This window comes from Echeneis naucrates, chromosome 7 (genome assembly GCF_900963305.1).
Source record: "Echeneis naucrates chromosome 7, fEcheNa1.1, whole genome shotgun sequence".
Lineage (NCBI taxonomy): Eukaryota > Metazoa > Chordata > Actinopteri > Carangiformes > Echeneidae > Echeneis > Echeneis naucrates.
In genome coordinates, this window is record NC_042517.1 from 13,205,801 (window position 1) to 13,226,375 (window position 20,575).

Below are 20,575 nucleotides of genomic sequence, written 5' to 3' on the forward strand. Positions count from 1 at the left end.
GCAAGAGGCAGAGGGATGGGTGTCTGAATTGCAATTGCAGGGCGAAAGCCTGGGTGTTTTACATAATATGGAAATTTAAATGAAATCATTTCCATTTGACCCCATTCAAAGTTGCAGCGCTGAAGGGAACTTTGTGGTCTAAAGAATTTTTTTTTTTTTTTTTTTTACCATTTGCACTTCCAACCACCCTTAGGAACAGTATGCAAGGGTGGGTCCAAGCAGTAGGTGTGATAGCTGACATCACAGTCGTCACACAGCAGCAGACGGGAAGGGTCTGAAGCCTTTCCACACATCTCACACACAATGCATTCCAAACAGCGCCAGCCCTTACGGAGCATCGTCTTGGTGATCTACAGAAGATACAAGGCTTAATCAGGTCTGACTTTAACAAAATACAATGATGAAAAACTAAAATAAAACAAATACAGGATAAAATTGTGCTTACTTTGCTGTTCACACAGTAAGGATGGTAACACTGAGCACACTGAGCACAAGCCAGCAACTGCCCCTCCACACCTTTTCCAAAACTGCCACACACAACACACATATCCTAAAGCAGGAGATAAAGTAATAAGGGAAAAATGTAAAAATAAATAAATAAATTAAAAAAGTTAATTTGCATTGAATTTAAAATTGACAGCAGTTCTGGGCATCGCAAACGCCACAGAGAAAATGAAAATGTAATGAAAATGAAAACTACAAGAAAAGCTGCACCTGGAGCAGGACAAATTTATCAGTGTTTGAGAAAAGAACAACAGTGTTCTGCATTGTGTCATCTTCCTCATCATCTTCATCCTTGTTTACTCCAGTGTCCGAGGTCATGCTTAGCTGTGGATAAAGTAATAAACAAAGTCAGTGTTCCCACTCTTTTCTTGAAATTATTTTCCAGGACTATTTTAGCTGCTATAGTATGAATCAAATTATCACAACATACACCAATAAATTCCACCCCCAAGCTTTGGAGAAGTATTATTTTCTACAATTGTACCTTATATATTTTGTACATTTAACCAGATTGCTTCAATGTTTATTCCTCTCCCTCTTTCTTTCTTGTACTTTCTCCACACAATATTTAACCCTAACCCTAACCCAACCCTAACCCTAACCCTTATGCTCAATAAATCACCAACAATTTCCTTTAGTTCATCTGTTTACACTTTACTTACAATTTACTTTGTGTATCTGACAACTGCATTCTTCAAGTAAAAATCAAAATCACTACAAAAGTAAATCAAAAAATATAAATATCAAAATCAAATCCTATCCTGCGGTGCAAAAAGGCCAATATAAAACAAAGCAATGTCATTTAAATTAAAATGTGTTTTTGAGAGCTTGTAGCTCTTCCTTTTTCTCAGCCACCTTTGCGATAAGCATTGGATTTGGACAGTAATGTGAAGTTTTTTTCTGCATTTCATATGCCTATTACTGCATCATCTCACTGCTTTTCATTATTCTTCTGTTTTGCTTTGACATTTTCCATGTCTTGGTGGAGCTCCGTTCTTTTCTCCGTTCTTTTTTTCCATCCTCGAGGTACTACATATACCTATTTTTTGTTCCTTTGCAGTGTTGGATTAAGTCTTTGGGCAGGGCTTCATCAACTGCATGCTCAGCCATTGCATCCTGGACCATGCGCAATGCTATCAGACTCTTCTCCTTTGAGTTTTCTACTAGCATGTCCTTGTTGACGGAGTACCCTTGTTCTTCAAGCCTGCAACTGTATGAAAAAATCTTGGAATTCTGCCTTGAGGTTTGCACTTGGGTGCACTGATAATGTTTTATACTGAGCAAGGATTTTGTCACACTCTTGAGGCAGTGCACCATCCTGCATTGAGGAGAACCTGTAGGAGTTTCTCAAACATTGCTATTGCATGCTCAGTCTCTGTCACCATGATCACAGGGTCGAGGGAGCTCATGTCCCGCACTGCTGGGTACACAAGAGGACTTCTCTCTATAATTTTCAGATGCCTTCTCTAAAGCTTGTGTTGTGGCAAATCCCGTGTCCAGTTGTTTGAGTGGCACATGGATTTATTTGTTTTGGAGGTCAAGTTTCAGCAGCTGGACAGGTGTTTTCATCTTCTCCAATTCTTCCCTTTTAATAAAGCATGACAGCAGGCATCTCAGGATGGACTGGAGCTCTTTTTCTAAGACAGGCACCATTGGTACATCTGTCTGGAATTTCTCCAAAAAAGGCTTCAGCTATCTAGCAACAAATGCAAAAAAATTGGAGCTTAGCCTGAAAAGGAGGGTCAGCTGTGGCCCCTTTTACTGTACAGTAGGATGCGGATGATGGTACTTTGCTTTTCGGGGGTTTCTGGTGACTGCTGATGTACTGCCGCACAGCTGGCCACCCTTCTATTGCCCGCACAGCAACTGCTAAGTCTTCAACCCATCGATGGGCACAGAACTTTAGAGGAAATTTTCTCAGTGAAGACAGCTCGTCTTGCTGGTGAGTCATGGGACATCTGTCAAAGTGCTCTGAGCACATCTCCCACATTCTAACCTGTTTCTCTCACAATCTTGAAAACTTCCATGAACAACATGCAAACCACAACTTCCCAAATTGATCATCTTTGGTGCATCTGGGTCCTCTCGGCTTTTGTCCTACTGGAATATCCTCAGGAGCTACCAGTTGACGGCAGGGCCAACCATTGAAATCTGTAAGAGCTTATTGGGATTAAGTGGTGATAGGGCTCTCTTGATTTTTTCCAGAAGCTTCTCTGCTTAAGTGTGTCCCATAAACTCTGAATCAAAATACTGCACCACAACCTTCCCTTCACGTTCACTCCAGTGCCTCACCACAAGATCCAACTGTTCTGTCTGTGTCACTTTATTCAGGCATTCATCAAAAGATACATAGCACAGTGCTTTTCTTATATCTTTGATCCGTTCCTCTGTGAAATAAGGACCCAAGCCAAATAATACAAGGCAAAGTGCTTTTGTTGCACCACATGAAAACTTTTTGGCAATCTTACTGTCTGGGAACATCTGACCAAAAATGGCTGAGATATCAGAGCTGGAGTTGAATGAGTAGTGTGACCTCACCATTTTAATTACCTAGCGAATCTCTGCTTCAAACGCAGCTTGGCTTGAAAAAAAAAATTCTGAGCTTCCTTGTGTTCCTGAGCTTTTTCTCTGTCCACCTGTAATGCTGTACTTTAACTAGTGACACTTTCTTTATGTACACTGGCTGTTTGTAGCGCTCTGTTGGACAGCTACTTCCCTCTCCTGTGTCTGTTGAAGGAGTCTTCCTCATTAAACCTGTCATTCTTCTCTCACTGTTTAATTGTCCAGAAATCTTGACATGGCCTTGTTCCCGTGCATGACTCCTGAGTGCTGAGACACCCATGTTACCAATATCAAAAGACTTCCTGCAGAGCTTGCAATATGCCCTATGCACATCTCCAGATACTTCTCCTAGCCAGCCCCTGAACTGGTGTTCTTTCCACTCAATTTTGAATTTGCACTGTCTTCCTGATATCGTCACTCACTCCTGTAATTAGAGGACAACAACACACATTTGAAAGTCTATTACTGCTCATACTGACTGTTTACACAGTAAATTGCTTTTCATATCTTTCATATTCAATGTATTATACATACTGCACAAACCACATGGCACTTTACTGCTTATTTCACATATAGTTAGATGCTTTTGTTTTTGTTTTCCAGTTTTGGTCATTTTAGGTTACTCTAGTCATATAAGAAACAAGATTCAGGATTGATGACTAATATCTCTAGCTAGCACCACAGTATCATATTGAACCTGAAATATATTTATTTCTAACTCTCAGACATAAATATTGTTTGCTAGATATTTTCTTAGTCTGGCTTTTATGTAGCGTCTTACTATTATAAATTTATGGCTATCACTTTATACTTATTCTACTTATTAATTTAGCCATGTTGAATCCCATTCATTTATGCTAACATTGTTCAAATGAACATGCAAGTCTTCAGTTTTCACTGCGCACTTTCCTCATTTAGACTAAGGGGTGTGCATCTCACTCATGGATATATAAGATCTCACATGGATGTTGACATCTAAATTACTTTCATTGCAACGTAGCTAGCTAAAAACAGCATGAAAAGTCGGAGCTCTGCTCTCTGTGCACATACAAAGTATTTTAATAGAGCTGAATTCCTAATTAAGTTTTTCTCATTCACATATTTTCTGTTTCTGCTGTCGGACAGTGGAGCAAGTATGAAATACTGAGTGAAGCGTGGCCCAGTAAGACTACCTGTTACCCGTCGTTATTTCAAAGCTGTCATCATGGTCGCTGCAGCTCTACTGAAATCAGAGATGTATTTCATCTCAGAGCGTACGGAACGCCCACTACAGCTCGCCCGTGCTCCTCTGTCACTCGACAGAGGAGAGAGAGAGAGGGAGAAAGACCTCACACTCAATATACAGCAACACTCTTGAAATGAAAGTCACTTGTTTTGGTGCTTCTTTGGAGAAAATAAATCCTTACTTGGGTCTGAAAAGTCAGTAAATCTAGCAACAAAGTCACACGGAAACACTGGGTAGCAGAACTGCTCTAAAGGAATATGTAATTTGATTGGTTGGTAGTGTCACGTGGGGCGCTGTGCCGGCTAGCAGAGATGAAGCTGAGAAGCAACACCGCTCAATGTTGCCCTTTAAGGCAGCTGAAAACAGACATACATGCGTATAATGTTTAACCCGTTTGTGTTCACCCACAAGGCAGAGAGAAGCAGAGGGAGGAAAAATTATTTTCCAGGACAACTCAAGCTTTTCCAGGACATTTTACTTTTTTCCTCATTTTCCATGTGTTTTCCATGACTGGAAAATTGGTCAATCATTTTCAAGGTTTTCCAGAACTCATGAGAACCCTGAAAGTGTTCTGAGTGACTACAATATAAAAGTGACAGAATGTAAAAGAACATGCAAATGGTGTGTAAAGATCAGCTTACCAAGAAGGCGTCAATGCAAGAGGCCATGGCTTTAAGTCGTGACCTTCCACCACGCCCTCTCCCTCCACCACCCCCTCTGGGCCTTCGCTTGCCTGGGAAACTATTGCTTCGTCCCTTAAAAAAAAAAAAGTTTCAATGTCAAGTTACGCTGTGACATTGGAACTCTATCAAAAACACAAGCTACAGCTAAATGTTAGCAGTTCAAGCCAACACAATGAACCAGCCTTTTCATGATGATCTCACCTGTTTGACCCTTGAGCGGCCTGGGGAACCTCTGCGCTTCACCTTCTCCCTGTCACTTCTAAGAGGTTCAAAAGGAAGCGAATCATCAGTCTCAGTGAGCAGGCTGTCTGCATGTGAGCGGCTAGCAGATATAAGGCCAAGTTCCATTGAGAGCTGAGGATCGGGTTCTCCAGGAGAGCCCAGAAAGCCACTGCTGCTCTCATCTCCGTGGCTCATGTTAGACATCTCATCAAGCAGCAATTCTGGCTTAACCTCTTGCTCATGCATTTCCTGTTTTATGTCATCATTATGTCCTTCTTTCATTTGCTCCTCATCTTCCTCTTCATCTTCATCCTCCTCTTCAGAGTGAGGTAGTAACCTCCCCTCCATGTCCATGTCCATGGCAGAGGGAGCCTCTTGTGTGTCCCCTGCTAAAGGAGGAGGATAACAGGGATCCGGGCATGGACTTCTTACCTGCTGATCAACCATGGGCTCCGTTTTCACCCCAGTAGAAGGGGAAGCTGGTAACTTTGGTGGATCCTTACTGAAGGGTTCTGTGATAGAATGGTCAGAGTCACTCCTTAATAACTCTGATGATACTTCTTGTTCCACTGAGGGAGTGACCTCCTGCTCTTCCACCTCCATATTTTCAGGGCCCTGCTGTGACACCGGGGCTGGCTCTACTTTAGGGCTGTTAGACTGTGCCTCTTCTGTGGAATCCTGGGAGGGAGTGACTTCATTCGCCTGGATGCCTCCCTCTTCGGCTCTCTCTTCATCAGGGGATGGACAAGAGGACTCTTGTTCTGTTGTTGCGCCTTCTACATTTAGAGAAAGGAATGCAAGATTATTATTGTTATCATTTATAAATCTATCATTAGTTACAGCACATCATCATACAAATAATTAAGCACTGCTTTGTGTTGAGTTTACCTGTCGACTCAAGTGGAGCAGCAGGTATGACACAAGTTAACTCCTTGGTTGTTTTCAGTGGCTCCTCCTCCATGGTGGTCTCCTCAACATCTGTTGCATCAACAATGGCAGCCTCAAGCCCTAGAATCAAACGTTGTGAACAGACACATTGCAGACCTAAATAAGACAAATTAGTCCAGTAAAGCTCACTTCTGGCATGTCTTCTAGGCACTGTCATTAGTTGTCTCTTACCCAAGTGTATTGGTGTCCCTTTGTCAGTTGGAGCTTCAGTCTGTCCCATCTTAGACACACCCATCTGTCCTGTTACCACCACTGATAAGGTTGCCTGCTCCCCTTTCACCATGCCTGCATCCTTTTGGCTTGTCATCTCTTCTGAATCCACATGTCCTTCAGTCCCCTCAGATGTCTCTCTGGTTTCTACCTCCGCTGTCTGTGGCTGAGTGGCAGATTGCTGATGATCGGCCTTGCAAAGCATGCATATGCACTTGGCTTCTGGAAACTCCCCTTGTAAAACACATTCACTGTGCACCAACCTAACACAATAAAGAGACATCAAGATTAATTCTTGGAGGACAGTTCAGGGAAAAAAAGCACATATAATAACCACATCCAGTGAAGAATATTGTGTGTGCATTGAACTAACCTGTGGCACATGCTGCAGCACTGAAGAGTAACAGATGGGTTGGCAGCTTTGCTGCACACCCCACATATAGAACTGCGGTGACGCTGGCAGTCTTCACATACAGTATAATTGTCAAACCACTGGGCTGAACCTGGCAGCACCAGTCCACGGACACCACACTCTGTGCATACACGACACCTCTGAGAATATACAGATCAAGAGAGGAAAATGTAAACTAAACGCTTGAAGAGGCACAACCAAAGTTTAAAATATTTACTTTCACAAAAGAAAACAATTTAATTGTTGCAGTGTCCATGTGAAGAGTGTGTAGATGAATGTAACTTACTCTGCATTTCCATGGGTCGGTTGGAAGAGAATCCATGACTGGCTGGAGACAGAAGGTGTGGTAGCCCTTATCACAGGCATCACATACCAACATTTTAGAGTCTTCTCCTGGTTGTCTAAAGGATGAAGACATCACTCTTAGAAATTAATAATAAAGCTTAATTGAAACTGACTTAAAAAAAAAAAACAAACAAACAACACAATATAGATATGCAAAATATTAAGCACAACATTGATTCTAGTCACTAGGGTATAGTTTGGCTCACAAGGTTGGACTCACCTGCAAGTCTGACACACTTTACACTCTGGGCACTGCCATCCTGCCCGCTGGATCGGCGTGGCACCAATCTCAAGACAAGCTGCATGGTAATGTTGGCCACAACCCGTACAGAATAGCAAGTCCATTAGCTCTCCTGCAGAATCACACACTGCACACCAGGCCTCTTCACCTGCTGTGAAAAGCAGCCCATCAACTTTGTACAAAGACTTCAATCATGGCTTTCATTTTAGTTCAACGTGTTACCTGCTCAGTTACTTAATTAAGGGAGATTGTTAGATTTTTCTGATATAGATAAAAACATTTCATAAGCCTTCAGACAAGATGGTTAAAAAAAAAAAAAAAAAAAATCAATATAGAGCACACTTCTGAAAAAAGGTATTAAAACTTGGGATTTTAGTGTTGTGTGGCAGTAATTGCAAGTGGCCATGTTGGTGATATATGCAGGCTTTATACTAGGAGCATATCTAAGGGATCAGTATCACAGTTTTTACACAGGTGCCTGGTTCTATTACCCAATTCTTCAGCCTTGTCGATATGATCTGGACAGAGGAGGACCAACTGCTTCATGGACTGGAAGGATCCACTAGCTGCTGAGCAGGGGAAGTGGTAGAACCGTGAGCAGCCCTCAGCATGGCATCGAATGGTTGCACCTAGCCTTTTGCAGTATTCGCAAAGCTGAAACCAATCAATGGTAATAAGTAAGATTTTGCAAAGAAAGTATCCATTAATCAGCATACTCTGACCTGATGGTATCTAATCTAGTTCACAAACAGAACACTTACCCGCTGTGTCCCTGAGATAACGGCCTTATCCACGTTCTCCAGCTCCTCATTCTCCATCCGCTTTACTCCCTCTGACCACACCGCACACCAATGATGAACCCAACAACCCCCTGTTCATTATAAAGTTCAACATAAGTAAAATCTTTTGTTTTAATTCTATTTATGCAAGTTGGATTTCTAGTAAATGTAATGATTAACATGCAAATGAATTGTACAGCATCAAAAAGTAATACTGTAATGCTTGAAGTTCAACCTGAGTCATCAAAGAGTGCTGCCAGACCAGGGGAGTCAGCAAATCCAATGGAAGACAGGTCATCGTTCCCGGGTTGTGGCAGTGAGGAAGCTGATGGCTTGAGGGTCGGCTGCTCAGAAGATGGCCCAAAGTGTCTCAGTTCCCGCTGTCCATGCAGGCTCCGCTCCACACAGTTACAAAGCACACAGGCTCGGACATTCTCTCTACAGTCGCAAAGTTATTCCAAAGAAATTAGTTTTAATCAAATCTTTACCAACAGTTAGTAAAAATGCTACAGTACAAACAGCACCCTTTAAGTGCTGAATGAAGAACTTACACAAGTGTACTGGAAGAGGACGCAGGAGCAGCAGACATGTCTTCATGCCCAGAGAGGGCTTTGGACTCCTCATCAGAGGAGACAGGCTGCTTTGAAGGGGCATTATCATCAGCTGGGGGGGGGGAGAAAAAGAAAAAGGTAAAGCTGAAGATGCACAATGTCACTTTAAAGAAAATAATGCATGTATATTTCCCCAAACCCATTTTAATCTGTATACAATAAAGAAATAAAGATAGTCAAATTTACTCTGCGCTACTGTCATTTTTTTAATAGTAAAATATATGCACAGAGATCTGGTGGGGAATTATAATTTTCAACTATGTATATTTCTCCTTAAGAGAAACTGCAGCAATATTCATTGTCATGGAGAACAGCGTGTATAACAATGATGGGCCAGAATAAAGAAAGAACACAATACCTGTTGGTTCAGAGTCATTCTCTTCGCAGTTTGATTTCTGCTCATCCATTCCCCGTGCTGATTTTGACCTCCTTGACAGAGATCTGCAATATAGATAGATATAAGTAGAATCGACTTGGGACCATTAGTCAAAAGGAACAAATTTAGAAAAAATAAAATTTTGATGCAAGTTTACTTCCATAAAAACCAACAACAAAACTGCCAGTGAGCAAAATAAAAAGCTACTGGGTTCATTAGTCAACACATGTTATTCATCATTATAAAGGAGTCCCTAAATTGCGTCCTTCGTGGCTTCACATTAGCTTGTCTCCCCGTCCAAAAGCAGGTTTCATACCAGCACCTACTAACGACAATGCTGGCTGCTGATTCGTGGTGTTAATCTGACTAACGCTGGCACTAATGCAATCGACATCTCTCGCAAACTCTTGAAAACAGCACCAAAGATACAGTAGACAGATGAATCGGAAACCGATTTAGCGTATTAAGTAATCATTTACCAAGCGATGCATAATCCAAATTGCTGAAACTGTTCCGAGAAAAAGCGCAAAATGTTAGTACTGAAATGGTGATTTCCTAAATAAAACAACCATAAATCGGGATACACAAAGAAACACAACTTCCGTGTGTAGAGCTTCCTGTTGCAGCGGAGCTCTTTTCGTGCTGAACCTTTGTCGCTCGCATCTTAGTTCCGCTGTGAATTTCACACCATAAACAAAAATACCAGAAACAACGCAGGACAATGTAGCCTCGCCATTTTTCATTTGTATTTCCGATAATAGGGAGTCAGGTCAGATTTTAAATGTTTGAAGTCAATTAATGGTACGGATACTCTGAAACCCGCCAATCGGCTTACATTCAAAGGTATATTTCGCATGCACATGTGCACCATAGCCTTACCGAGATTCATTAAGATCATGAAATGTTAGAAAATATATAAGCAAGGGAAAGTGTAACCCTGAGCCAATGGACTCAAAAGACAATACATTTCAAAGGTGGACTTACAGAGCCAGTACAGCCTTGCAGTATTACGTTTGTTACACAACAGATAGTGTGTCATCATAGTTAGAAATCGTTGTGTGAGCTAAAGCTTAGACACACAAATTTCGAAATATTTCAGATCCATTGTCAGTACTGCAGCTGGAAACGTGTTAGCTACAATCCGTAGATGGTTGTATTGATTATTTGTTGCAAGAGGGTTTATCAAAAGTTAACATCAGCACTAAGCCACAGAACCAGTGTAGATGAAGCTTTAGTCAAAATGATGTACTGGCTGCTTTTCGTGGCTTTCCAGTTGGAGTCGAGTTTTGGCTTTAAAGCCCAAAGTCTCAAAATAACATGCAAAATATACCCGCAATGCCAACTTCACCCAGAAAATACTTGGCGCTACATGAAACGGCGTTGTGCACATTCCACAAAATGCTATTAACAGCTAGATGTAATGGCGATGGACAAATTAAATTTATCTATGCAAAGTTACATTCCCGTAATAAACACATCGGGTGGCATCAAGATGGAAACGAGCTCACAACAGAAAAGTCACGGGAAATCAAAACCCTACAGATACTGCGTGGAGCTATATTACAGCTAATGGCCTTGCCAAGTGAGCTTTTTAACTAAAATGAAGCCGGCAGCGTGCAGAGCAAAGTGATGACATGTTGGCCAAGTTCACGTCAGATCACCGCGGCTAGCTGAGTTACCTTAAAAGTGTTAACGTTTACAAATCAACTTTCACGGTGAGCGTGTAGTTATTTCGTATTTTATGCCAATAGCTACCGCACATTGTTTGTGACAGTACGATAAGACATACACAGGTTTTTGTAGTTGAATAATTGCATCGCTAAGCACTATTTCTCAATGTAAACAGCGACTTTAAAGCCTTGTTTTTGTCCAGCAAATAGCCCGCTCCCCCTATCCAGCGACAAGCAGATACGGAAAAGCTAACAACTGCCAACGGTGACGTAGCAGCAAAGTGTGCTGAAGAGGTAAAACAATCAGAAATACGTTCAATGTAATTCACAGACACTCAAACAACTTAAAATATGAACCTGCTACTCGGCGGACTCCAACTTGGACACAGGTAATGTAAAGCATATCCCAATCTGAAGTTAGCATCCAGGTGCCACAGCTAGTTCTCCAGCAAGTAGACAATCCCATCTGGTCGTGGCTACCAGCTAACCAGCTCCGATAGCCGGGCTAACATTACCCGGTCTAAGGTCAGGGTTGATGTGTCTTTAGGTATGCCTGGTGCAGTAAGTTAAGGGAAAAAAATGGACCGAAACAAAAGCACTCACCTTACAAAAACAATATCGTCGCCTCATACATCAGCAAAATCCAAACAGCCACGCAGCTTCCCAGAATGCTGATGGTCGCTTCATTTTATGTACCGGACTAACGTTGCGGCTAGCCGGCTGGAGGGAGAGTGGGGGAAGTGCACGTCGGCGGAAGACAGGCTGAGCGGCGCTGCTAGTTAGCTAGCTAGCTCCTCAACTAAAAGGATAATGCTAGGCTTAGCTAGCTAACCAGCAACTTCAGCTCTGGGACGGGTGGTCGCACACTGCAGGAGAACTACCGGGCATCGAGGCAAGTCTTCTGCGAGTTCCCAAAAAAAGGCTTCCAGGCGCCACGCAGTGAATCCCAACACCCTCAGCCAGCCCAGCTCCCCGCTTGTGGATGTAGCTTGAAGGCTAACAGGCTAATATCAGCTAGCTTTGGCTCTGCTCAGGAATCTCGCTCGCGAGGTCATAAAAGCTGCTGCAAGTTTGCACAAAATGGATCGTCCGCAAAAATAAAGCCCCAAACTTTGTTGACACGTCGGCAACTGTGTTTTTCTTTAAGTTTCAGCCGACTGCAGACACTCATCTACCTAAATTTGCACCTCAACTTTGCATAGGTACCCTTGTATGGGTCACTAGCATCTCTTCACTTCGCTGAACTGCGTTGCGTCCGCACACGGTTGTTCCGCCAAGGGACTAGCCGGTGCTAGCTATGCTAGCTAATAATAACTACGTCAAAAATTAATTCGTGCAAACCAACAGACAACAGTGGTGTTTTATTACTAAACCCTGGTAAAGTGCCTTAACAGCGAGAGTGCAGCAAACAATAACTTTGTGCGAGGTCGATCATTTATCACATCGTATTTGATTTTAATCTGGAGAGCGCGGGCCATTGAAATATGGTGGATATTAAGATATTAGGTCATTAGATTTTCGGATCCAGGGAAGCCATTTTTCACTAGATTGTTACGATTGTAAGACCAAAGCAGCTATGGCATGCCTGCGGATGAGTGCACCGTGATAGATGATTTGATTACTGATCATGCGAGGTCTAATACGACTACACAGGCTCAAATCCCGTGTTGTGAATACATTTCTTCGTTAACATAACAAACAAGAGTCTTGCTGCTAATCACGATTTCTGATTCCTTATTCTGCCTCTGATTGCGTCCTGCTATAAATTGTGCATTTGGCTGGGCAGGTTGAGGAAGATATGCGATCGTCGATTAATTTTGCGTATTTTCAACCAAACCTCGTACAGCAGGTTTACTGATGAAGAGGGAAAATAAGATTTAGCCGTAATATTGCTTGTTCTTACACGTTTCAAGGCTTTTTTTTATCTGTGGCCACGTTGTTTTTCGTGTTTCCCCAGCGTATAATAACATGGGGATGGGGGATGAAATTAAAATAAATCTAAAGACCTTAATAACTATATTGTTTATAGAGCACATTTTGCCATCCAGCAGTGGGTTCCACTTTACAACCCTGACGTTTGATTATTTGATATAAAATGATTATCCGTTTTTATTTATTTATTATTGATTCATTGTTTGTTCATGTAAAGATAGCCCAAATGTGATGCTCATGTAAGGTAAGAAGAAACCACAATGTAACTGGGTAAACATAACATGGACTGTGGGACTGGGTTGTTGGCCTTCACACTGTTTCATTATGGTAGAGTCATGAGTGAACCAGGGAGGACAGATTCAAGAAAGCTGCTCTGACCTATTCATTGTCGATGTAGAGTTAGACATGTACTGAGTGACATCATGCAATATCATGAAGAAGAAAATTGTGAACCCATCAACACAGTGGGCTTGGAGGTAAAGGCACTGTACATCTTGGGCCATCAATGTAACGAGCCTATGAATTTACAGAAAATTAGGTTGGACAACAAACTGTTCCATTGTGAGACAGTCGCAGGTTTAATCCCCATCAGCTTCTGTATATCTCTGTCATGCCCCAGAGAAAAACACTCAACTGCTACAGGTAAGTAGCTTACTTCGACTGCAACTTAACTCTTATAAGTAACTGTAGAGGAGAGCATCTGCTTAATGTCTAAAGGTGAAGATAATGTTGGTGATTTCAAACACACCTGGCAGCTCATGTGAAATATATTGAGTGCTGTTTTGTAGGCAGTACGGAAGCATCTGCTGTTGATGCTGCTCTGTGAAATTTCTCTTTTACACCATATATGTAGAGACATCTGAGTACAGAGTGCATCTGTCGGGGCTCTGATGTGTGCTGAAAAGAAATATTTTTCTTATCAACTCATCATGGGAATGCAGTTGGTAAAGATCTACGCAACTAAATAAGGAATGTTCTTACACATGGGACCTAAAATTATTAATGTTTTGGTTGTGATAACACTTAAGAGATTTGATACCGCTGATATACACCAAAAGAATCAGATTCAAAACTTTAGTTTCTTTTCCTAATTACATGCTATTTTTTAACTCAAAACCTCACGGAACTGTATTTCCTGGTGAAACCAGATGTGAAAAACATACTTTTTCAAAGGCTATACTTTTTGACCTCATAGTACCATTTCAAATGTTTCCACAATGTTTAAAAAAAAAAAAAATCAAGTGAGGTTATATCGACTTTTTTGTATTATTGGTCATGATAATATATACAGATAGTCTATTTCAGAGGATTTAATAATTGAAAAATATGATTATAAGAAGAAAACAAAAGATTAAATTACACATGACTTTAATGTCCGAAAATACTGACCCAAATCTTCAGGCATGGCATGTAAAGCAAATTTATTTTCATTTCATGAAAAGGCAATGGAAATGATACATGGTCCCTGTAAGTGTTTTGTTGTTATTGTTCAAACCCAAACAAACGAACACATTTATTTATTTATATATTTTTAGTTAATGTGTGAGTTTCCTCTGTGCATAGTGTGCAGGTTTTCATTTTGAAAAGGGGTTATTACTGGTACCCCTGACAGGATTAGTTAACTCCCCATTCAGCTTTAGCAAGATTGGATTAGATTTTGGGAGGCTGAGACTGGTTGGAAGACAGTGACTGATTGGCCAATGGATGTAAACCAAGGGTGGTATTAGGACACCAGGCCTCTCCTATTGGCCAGTCACTAGAGCATGTGCTTTCCCATCTGCCTCCTGCATCTCAAGGATAATCCTCTAGAATACCTCCACAGATGTTGACAACAGAACATAAACTGCAGAAAGAGCCTCTGTGTGATTTTTATTACAGTTAAAAAAAATTAAATTGAAAAAACAAAAACAAAGCACTGACAACACTTTGGAGTTTGTTCTCAGTCCACAATTTAAATAAATTAAAATGTTCTCCAATCCAATATCTGCTGCGTTGTCAGAGCTGTACATATAAAATAATTATAATCCAAATTAAAAATGTATGATTGTCAATTGCGATTAACTACAAGTATTATAAATAAAGTCAAGTCTATATTTGTTCAAATAGAGTTTGAAGTAGCCATTATGCATATGGATTCATTTATTCATCTTCTGTCGCTTATCCGTTTCCGGGTGGCGGAAATGGGATTGAGCCAATCCCAGCTCACTCTGGGCGAGAGCGGTGTCACCCTGGACAGGTTGCCAGTTCATCACCAACAAACAGAGACAGACAGAGACCAACAACCACTCACACTCAGACCTGCGGACAATTTAGAGTCACCAGTGAACCCAAACATGATGTCTTTGGATGGTGGGAGGAAACTCACGCAGGCACAGAGAGAACATGCAGACACCTCACAGAAAGGCCCCAGGCCTGGGAACCCAACCGAAACCGTCTTGTTTTGGGGCTAACCACTATGCCGCTGTGCTGCACTATGCATATGGATAAGTACAGGAAATAGTACACAAAACTCAAAGGGGTTATCAGTTCCTCCACAAGGGGGTGCATAACCCAGGACTTTTTGGGTGTATCCCTGTAGTTTATTACCCTGTTTGACAAGTCAATTTAGCATAAAGCAAATTAAAGTGAGTTTTTAATAACCAGAAATGATTTTCACGTCAAAATTAATAGCAAAAACTGGATTAAGATGGATGCAACATGGGCTGTAAGGAATTAGAAAGTTGTAAACACAATATCCAGTTCTACACTGCAAATATTCAATGCCTGTGATTCTATTTGATCAGTAGATACAAATGAAACTGTCTCTTGTAAAATTTTGTCAAAACCTGGCAACTCATTTGAAGTAGCTGTGTGATTAAAATCTCTACCTTGATGAAGTCAAGGTGGTGACACATTGCACGATATTAAGCATGTCTGAGCTTTTTCTTTACCGATTTATACTTTAGACTAAATTTCCAGAGAGACCAAACACTGAAACAAGCATAACACTCAATTAAGGATCCCTGAAATAAACATCAAAATTAGGAAAAGGTAAACCAGTTTAGTAAACAAAATTTTGCCCAGATCTGAAAAAAAGAACAGCATGAAACTTAATAAAATGACATTTTAATTTGTTTTATGACATGAAAACTTGTGATGACATATAGTGCACATAGTGGGATTATAATAAAATGAAATATTTATATATTATCATTCAGAAAGTACAAAAATAAAGATTTGTATTGTGGGAAAATTCATTACAATCCCATTAGAATAACACACTCACACACACAATCACACATGAATATATATTACATATAGATGGAAATAATTAAAAGAAATAACTTGATGTACAAATACACTATGATACAGTTGTTTCTGGAATGACCATTTTTACATCAACCTGCTCAGATAATGTATGTATGTGATATGATTTAAAGTATTAGCATATCATTATGACAGAGTATAGTACATATAGCAAGGCGTTCCAACGCTTTTATTTCATTGAAGAAAAGAACAGGAAGTGTTAGTGTGGATGTGTCAATTTGCAGTACATGAATGAAATCTGTAGTTTCAGGGTTTTAAGGATGAAAAAGGTTGGAGTCTAAAATGATGGAACCAAAACTGTACAGTAATCTAGCATACCAGTGCACATCAGATGTCTGTCTTTTCAAGGAATGCTTCTTTTTAATTTCCATCAACAGAGGTTGACTCAGATTATCTTGTTTGTTGAAAATACCAGTATACACAAATGGACCTGCTTTGTCTTTTGTGGCCAAAGTGCTACAATGAAAAGTAGAGAAAGCTTTTTCATCAGCGCTCTGCTGTTCTTTTGTTGTCTCCCACCACAGTAGCTGGATGAATGAGGAGAGGAGTCGCAGCGGCCCAAACGCCCAGTGTGCGAGTTTATGGTGCTCCACCAGCGCATAGCTGGATGCCAGCACTCCATCGACAAACAAAGTTCCGGCGTCTGTCAAAGGCGCGTACACCCCCATGCCCTCCTCTACTGAAACAGAGATGATTCGAGACGGACGCACGTCACCCTCTTCTGTGTGGATGAGAACACAGTCTCCTGCTTTGGCTCGGCTAGCGAACTGAGCCTGGTACTCACTGCTGTGGAGTCTGCAGTGGGAGGCTAAAAAAACCAGGTGATGCGGAGTGAGGGCCAGTCTGTGGCCATCTTCTGTCTCCAGTGCCAGAAAAGTAGACCAGTTTTCTTGGTCCCGGTGCAGAAACAATATGACTTTGCTGAACACAATTTCACCTGTCCCACTCAGGGCCATGACTCTGTCCCCAGGAGCCAGCGATGACAGGCTCTTCTGCCCCCCTCCAGCTACAGTCACACGGGCCCAGCCAGGGAAACAGCCACCTTTTTCCACTGCAACAGAGTGATCTGCAGGAAGGTCAGCAGAAAAAAAACAAAACAAAAAAAGAACAAGATGACTTAACACAAATTAAGTTCCCTTTTTCTTAAATGTCCCGATACACCATGTAACAATGTGATGGCATCTGACACATTTAACAGCACAACTGTCAACGAAGGTTTCCACTTTTAACCTACCAGCTTTCACTGAGCAGTGGATATGATATTTGGACTCATAGTGGACCCAGTCAAAGCCTGCCTCTACAGCCAGCTGGGCTAGGAGACCATACTTTTCTGTTTCCCTGTCGTCAGTGGTTATATCCACAGCCCTGCCCTCATAGTGCAGAGACCCAGGAGGGTGGTGGCCGTCTTCGTCCCAGGCCTCTGTCACACGCAAGTGAACCCCTGGCCATTGGTTCATCACAGCAATAGCCAATCTGTTCAGGCAGTCCTTGCATCGCTAGAAAAAAATTAGATCGAGGTTAGAAATTAATGGATAACCACAGAGTTTTAACTTGAAACAATTGTAAAATAAACAAATAAATAAATAAATAAAACGTAAAAAAAAAAAAAAAAAATATATATATATATATATATATATAAATCACATTAATGACAGTTTTAAGGAAATTGAAGGGTCATCAAAATACATTCCTGCTATACATTTACATTTGAAATTAAAAGAAGAAAAAAGTGGCCAATAAATTGGTATGTGATTGATTAAAAAAAAAAAAAAAAATCAGCATAGCTCAAGGATGATATTATCATAAAGAAAGCAATTGTGTTCATATTTGGACTCTGACAGTTTTTACAATTTGGGAAAATACCAAGAGTTATCACCCCAAGAGTCAAAACATCTTTTTACATACATTACATTCAGTTTTTTTTTTACATCTACTTCTGATTCTATCTCTAAATTAAGAGTCATATTTTTGGTGATTATTTGGCCTTGCAAATGATCGGTTTAACCTAAGGGTTAGAACAGTGTGACATTAAATCTCAGAAGTAAAACTCCATTATGCTGTCAGTTTTTCTCTTGATTCTTTGGATACTTTTGCTTCAGGACTCGAAAAAATTAAGAGAGAATGAGGAAAGGGGAATTTCAAATCAATATTAAGATAATTATTAAACTTCAGTTAGTCTACAGCTACAGTGTGCAAATAGAGTAAAATGCTTTTCTCAGTTACTTCAAGGAAAAGTGACAGACACTTTTGATGAATGATTTACGGGTGGACCAGCACCTGAGAAGTCAAGAGGCAGTTAAGTGTGCTGTCACTTACTGTGACAGCACTCCGCACATCAGTCTAAAGACAGACATGTACTTCAGAACTGCCTGTAGCTGCCAGGTTAGGATTGTTTCTGTCTCTGCTCTGCTGAAGTCCACCTCAACCTTGCCCAAACAATCAGGGACCAAAAACAAAGCTACTGTAGCCAGTTTGGCACATTCCTTGCCCTTTTCGACAGGGTGACAGAATAATCAAGGCCATTCTCTGCCTTTCCAGATCGTTCCAGGCTTGAGTTTCTCCCTTTCACCTCTGAGACATTTGATCAGAAATGTGCACAGTGACTGTTAACAACCCCGTGGGCCGTAACATCACAGACTGTGTCAGCATTGTCACAAAATAGCAGGCTGGAAATGATGACGTCAGCAGCTGAGGTGATCTACTCATCAGCATCTCCTGAGCGCGTACCCACTTGCCACTTACCCGATGTGGCAAGTTTTGTAGCCTGTCATAGATTGAATGAAACTTCTATTGCAGCTAAAGTGAAAAAAAAAAAAAAAAAGGAGGGTCAGGAGGGAAAGTGATGTGAGTGTGAGAAGGAACGATGGGGAAAAAGTTGGGTGAGAAGAAAGCAGTGTAGCGGAGAGTTGAGGTTGGGACTAAAGAGAGAGGGCAGAGGGGAAGAATGTATGGGCATGGACTTGGGAATGTGACACCAAGAGTGAGAAAGCGAGAGAGATAGAAAACAAACTGGGTACATTTTCCTCGCAATGCCATTGAAGAGAGGCGTTTCATTGTCAGAACTACAATAGTCGCTTTTCCAACGGTGCCATTACTTCAGCAGGCGGGAATTTTGTATAGGCGACCCCTCCGAGTCTCCAAATGACACACAAAGAGTGTCTTTCACATCTTGGCAAAAGAAGGGCACATGCACGCACACACACACTCACACTGGGCATCAGAGGGGCACACATATACAACCAGAGATTTCCATCACAAAAAAACAAAATCACTTGTGGAAGATTCACATCCTAAACAATCACAGAAAGCCGCAGCATCCAAAACAGAATGACATCAAGGAACCCTGTGGCTCTCAAAAAGCTGTTCATCCCCCTGCCCGGATCTGAAATCCTCATGGCCGCCAGTTGCCATTTCTAGGCATAATCTTCAAATTTAATACCCCAAGTAAACAGAAAGGAATTCAAGTTTAATTGCCTGTACATTTCTCCTGGCAGCCACATTGAGAACCTGCCATAGGAATAGCTTTATTCCAATAACAAGAGTTTGGTTAAAGATTAAAAAGAAGTGTTCCTGAAAGAGAACTCAGTCTCTTAAGGGGTAGTGTTGAATTACATCCTGATCTTCTTATCACAAGAAAAGGGAGGGAGAGTTTGGTTAAAACTTACACACTGTGTTGATTGTGTGTTAACTGCCTGGCGAAGGCCGACTGTGACGAGTAGGCTACAGCAAACAATGGACAAAGTTAGAAGTATTGTTTTTAAGGTGCAATGCTGATTTTTTTTATTTCTTTATTTCTTTTTTAAACATATCTGTCTCTTCATCTAAGTGTGGTTAGTCAACCACCTAGAGGAGTTATTGTGTGGAAGAGGATCAAAAGACAGTGAAACCATGTGAGGAGAGCATCCTTAAGCCAACCTGCAGGCATCTTTACTCTCGACCTACTTGTTGAACTTACTATAAAAACAGTCACCAGGTATCATTGGCTTTCATGAAATCCTGTTATGAAGTTATTCACCCCATTCAACAAAATCCTCGATATGTGAGATAACTGAACCTGAATGACAATGGCACCAGTCTCACCTTGGTCATGAAGCGGTCTGCATTGGTGTTCTCCTCGTCTTTGAAGACAATGTCTGGGTTGTAGTTGCACACAAGCTCGTTGAAACGCTCGGAGTTGCGTGTGATCTTGCCCTCTGCTCTCCCGCTGGCCCCAAGGTTATTCTCTGAGAAGTTGGGGAAAAATTGCTTGTAGTGCATGGCTCTGAGTTTCCTGTGCCTGGGGGGGATGTTGTACCCAGGGCCCGGTCCACATCCCTGCACCAGCCATATACAGGTCCAGGCCGCAAGCAGGCTGGGCTGTGCCAGGTGGACCCACCAGGACTGCTTCATTGGGCAGGGTCGGGGCTCCCAGGAGTCAGTGGCTCAGAATGCCTACAGCAATAGTCCAGGTCCAAGTGTGTGACAATGTGAGTGTGGATCAAATCTCGGTCCATTCCAAATCATGGAGTGTTAGTGCTATTGTTTTCATGACAAACACTGAGGTACTGGG

At 41.4% G+C, this 20,575-nt stretch overlaps 2 protein-coding genes across 2 annotated transcripts in view; both read right to left on the reverse strand.

Annotated features, from left to right (window-relative positions):
* Positions 1 to 12,037, reverse strand: part of kmt2d (lysine (K)-specific methyltransferase 2D) — a 33,314-nt gene extending 21,277 nt beyond the window's left edge. The window contains exons 1-16 of the mRNA XM_029505417.1: positions 11,392 to 12,037; positions 9,101 to 9,183; positions 8,683 to 8,794; positions 8,367 to 8,569; positions 8,114 to 8,223; positions 7,844 to 8,006; positions 7,332 to 7,503; positions 7,053 to 7,167; positions 6,728 to 6,906; positions 6,316 to 6,617; positions 6,085 to 6,204; positions 5,176 to 5,972; positions 4,933 to 5,046; positions 715 to 828; positions 446 to 550; positions 169 to 350 (exon numbers count right to left, since the gene is read on the reverse strand). Coding sequence (XP_029361277.1) covers positions 169 to 350; positions 446 to 550; positions 715 to 828; positions 4,933 to 5,046; positions 5,176 to 5,972; positions 6,085 to 6,204; positions 6,316 to 6,617; positions 6,728 to 6,906; positions 7,053 to 7,167; positions 7,332 to 7,503; positions 7,844 to 8,006; positions 8,114 to 8,223; positions 8,367 to 8,569; positions 8,683 to 8,794; positions 9,101 to 9,149 — 2,837 coding nt within the window. The 5' untranslated portion in view covers positions 9,150 to 9,183; positions 11,392 to 12,037. The remainder of the gene's footprint in view (positions 1 to 168; positions 351 to 445; positions 551 to 714; positions 829 to 4,932; positions 5,047 to 5,175; positions 5,973 to 6,084; positions 6,205 to 6,315; positions 6,618 to 6,727; positions 6,907 to 7,052; positions 7,168 to 7,331; positions 7,504 to 7,843; positions 8,007 to 8,113; positions 8,224 to 8,366; positions 8,570 to 8,682; positions 8,795 to 9,100; positions 9,184 to 11,391) is intronic.
* A 3,779-nt stretch (positions 12,038 to 15,816) lies between these two features.
* On the reverse strand, positions 15,817 to 20,432 carry dhh (desert hedgehog signaling molecule). Its single transcript, XM_029505877.1, has 3 exons — positions 20,107 to 20,432; positions 17,261 to 17,522; positions 15,817 to 17,092 (listed from the first exon to the last, which is right to left on the reverse strand). The coding sequence occupies exons 1-3, from the start codon at positions 20,413 to 20,415 to the stop codon at positions 16,281 to 16,283; spliced, it is 1,383 nt and encodes a 460-aa protein (XP_029361737.1). The 5' UTR covers positions 20,416 to 20,432; the 3' UTR covers positions 15,817 to 16,280.
* Positions 20,433 to 20,575: the final 143 nt, after the last annotated feature.

What these genes read in the sequence shown, in the direction of transcription:
- dhh (XM_029505877.1), bottom strand. Translation starts at nt 20,415, where the DNA reads ATGAAGCAGTCCTGGTGGGTCCACCTGGCACAGCCCAGCCTGCTTGCG. An exon ending in CAGACCGCTTCATGACCAAG is followed by an intron (nt 17,523 to 20,106) that starts GTGAGACTGGTG and finishes ATTTTTTTCTAG; the next exon opens with CGATGCAAGGACTGCCTGAA. An exon ending in CCACTGCTCAGTGAAAGCTG is followed by an intron (nt 17,093 to 17,260) that starts GTAGGTTAAAAG and finishes ACCTTCCTGCAG; the next exon opens with ATCACTCTGTTGCAGTGGAA.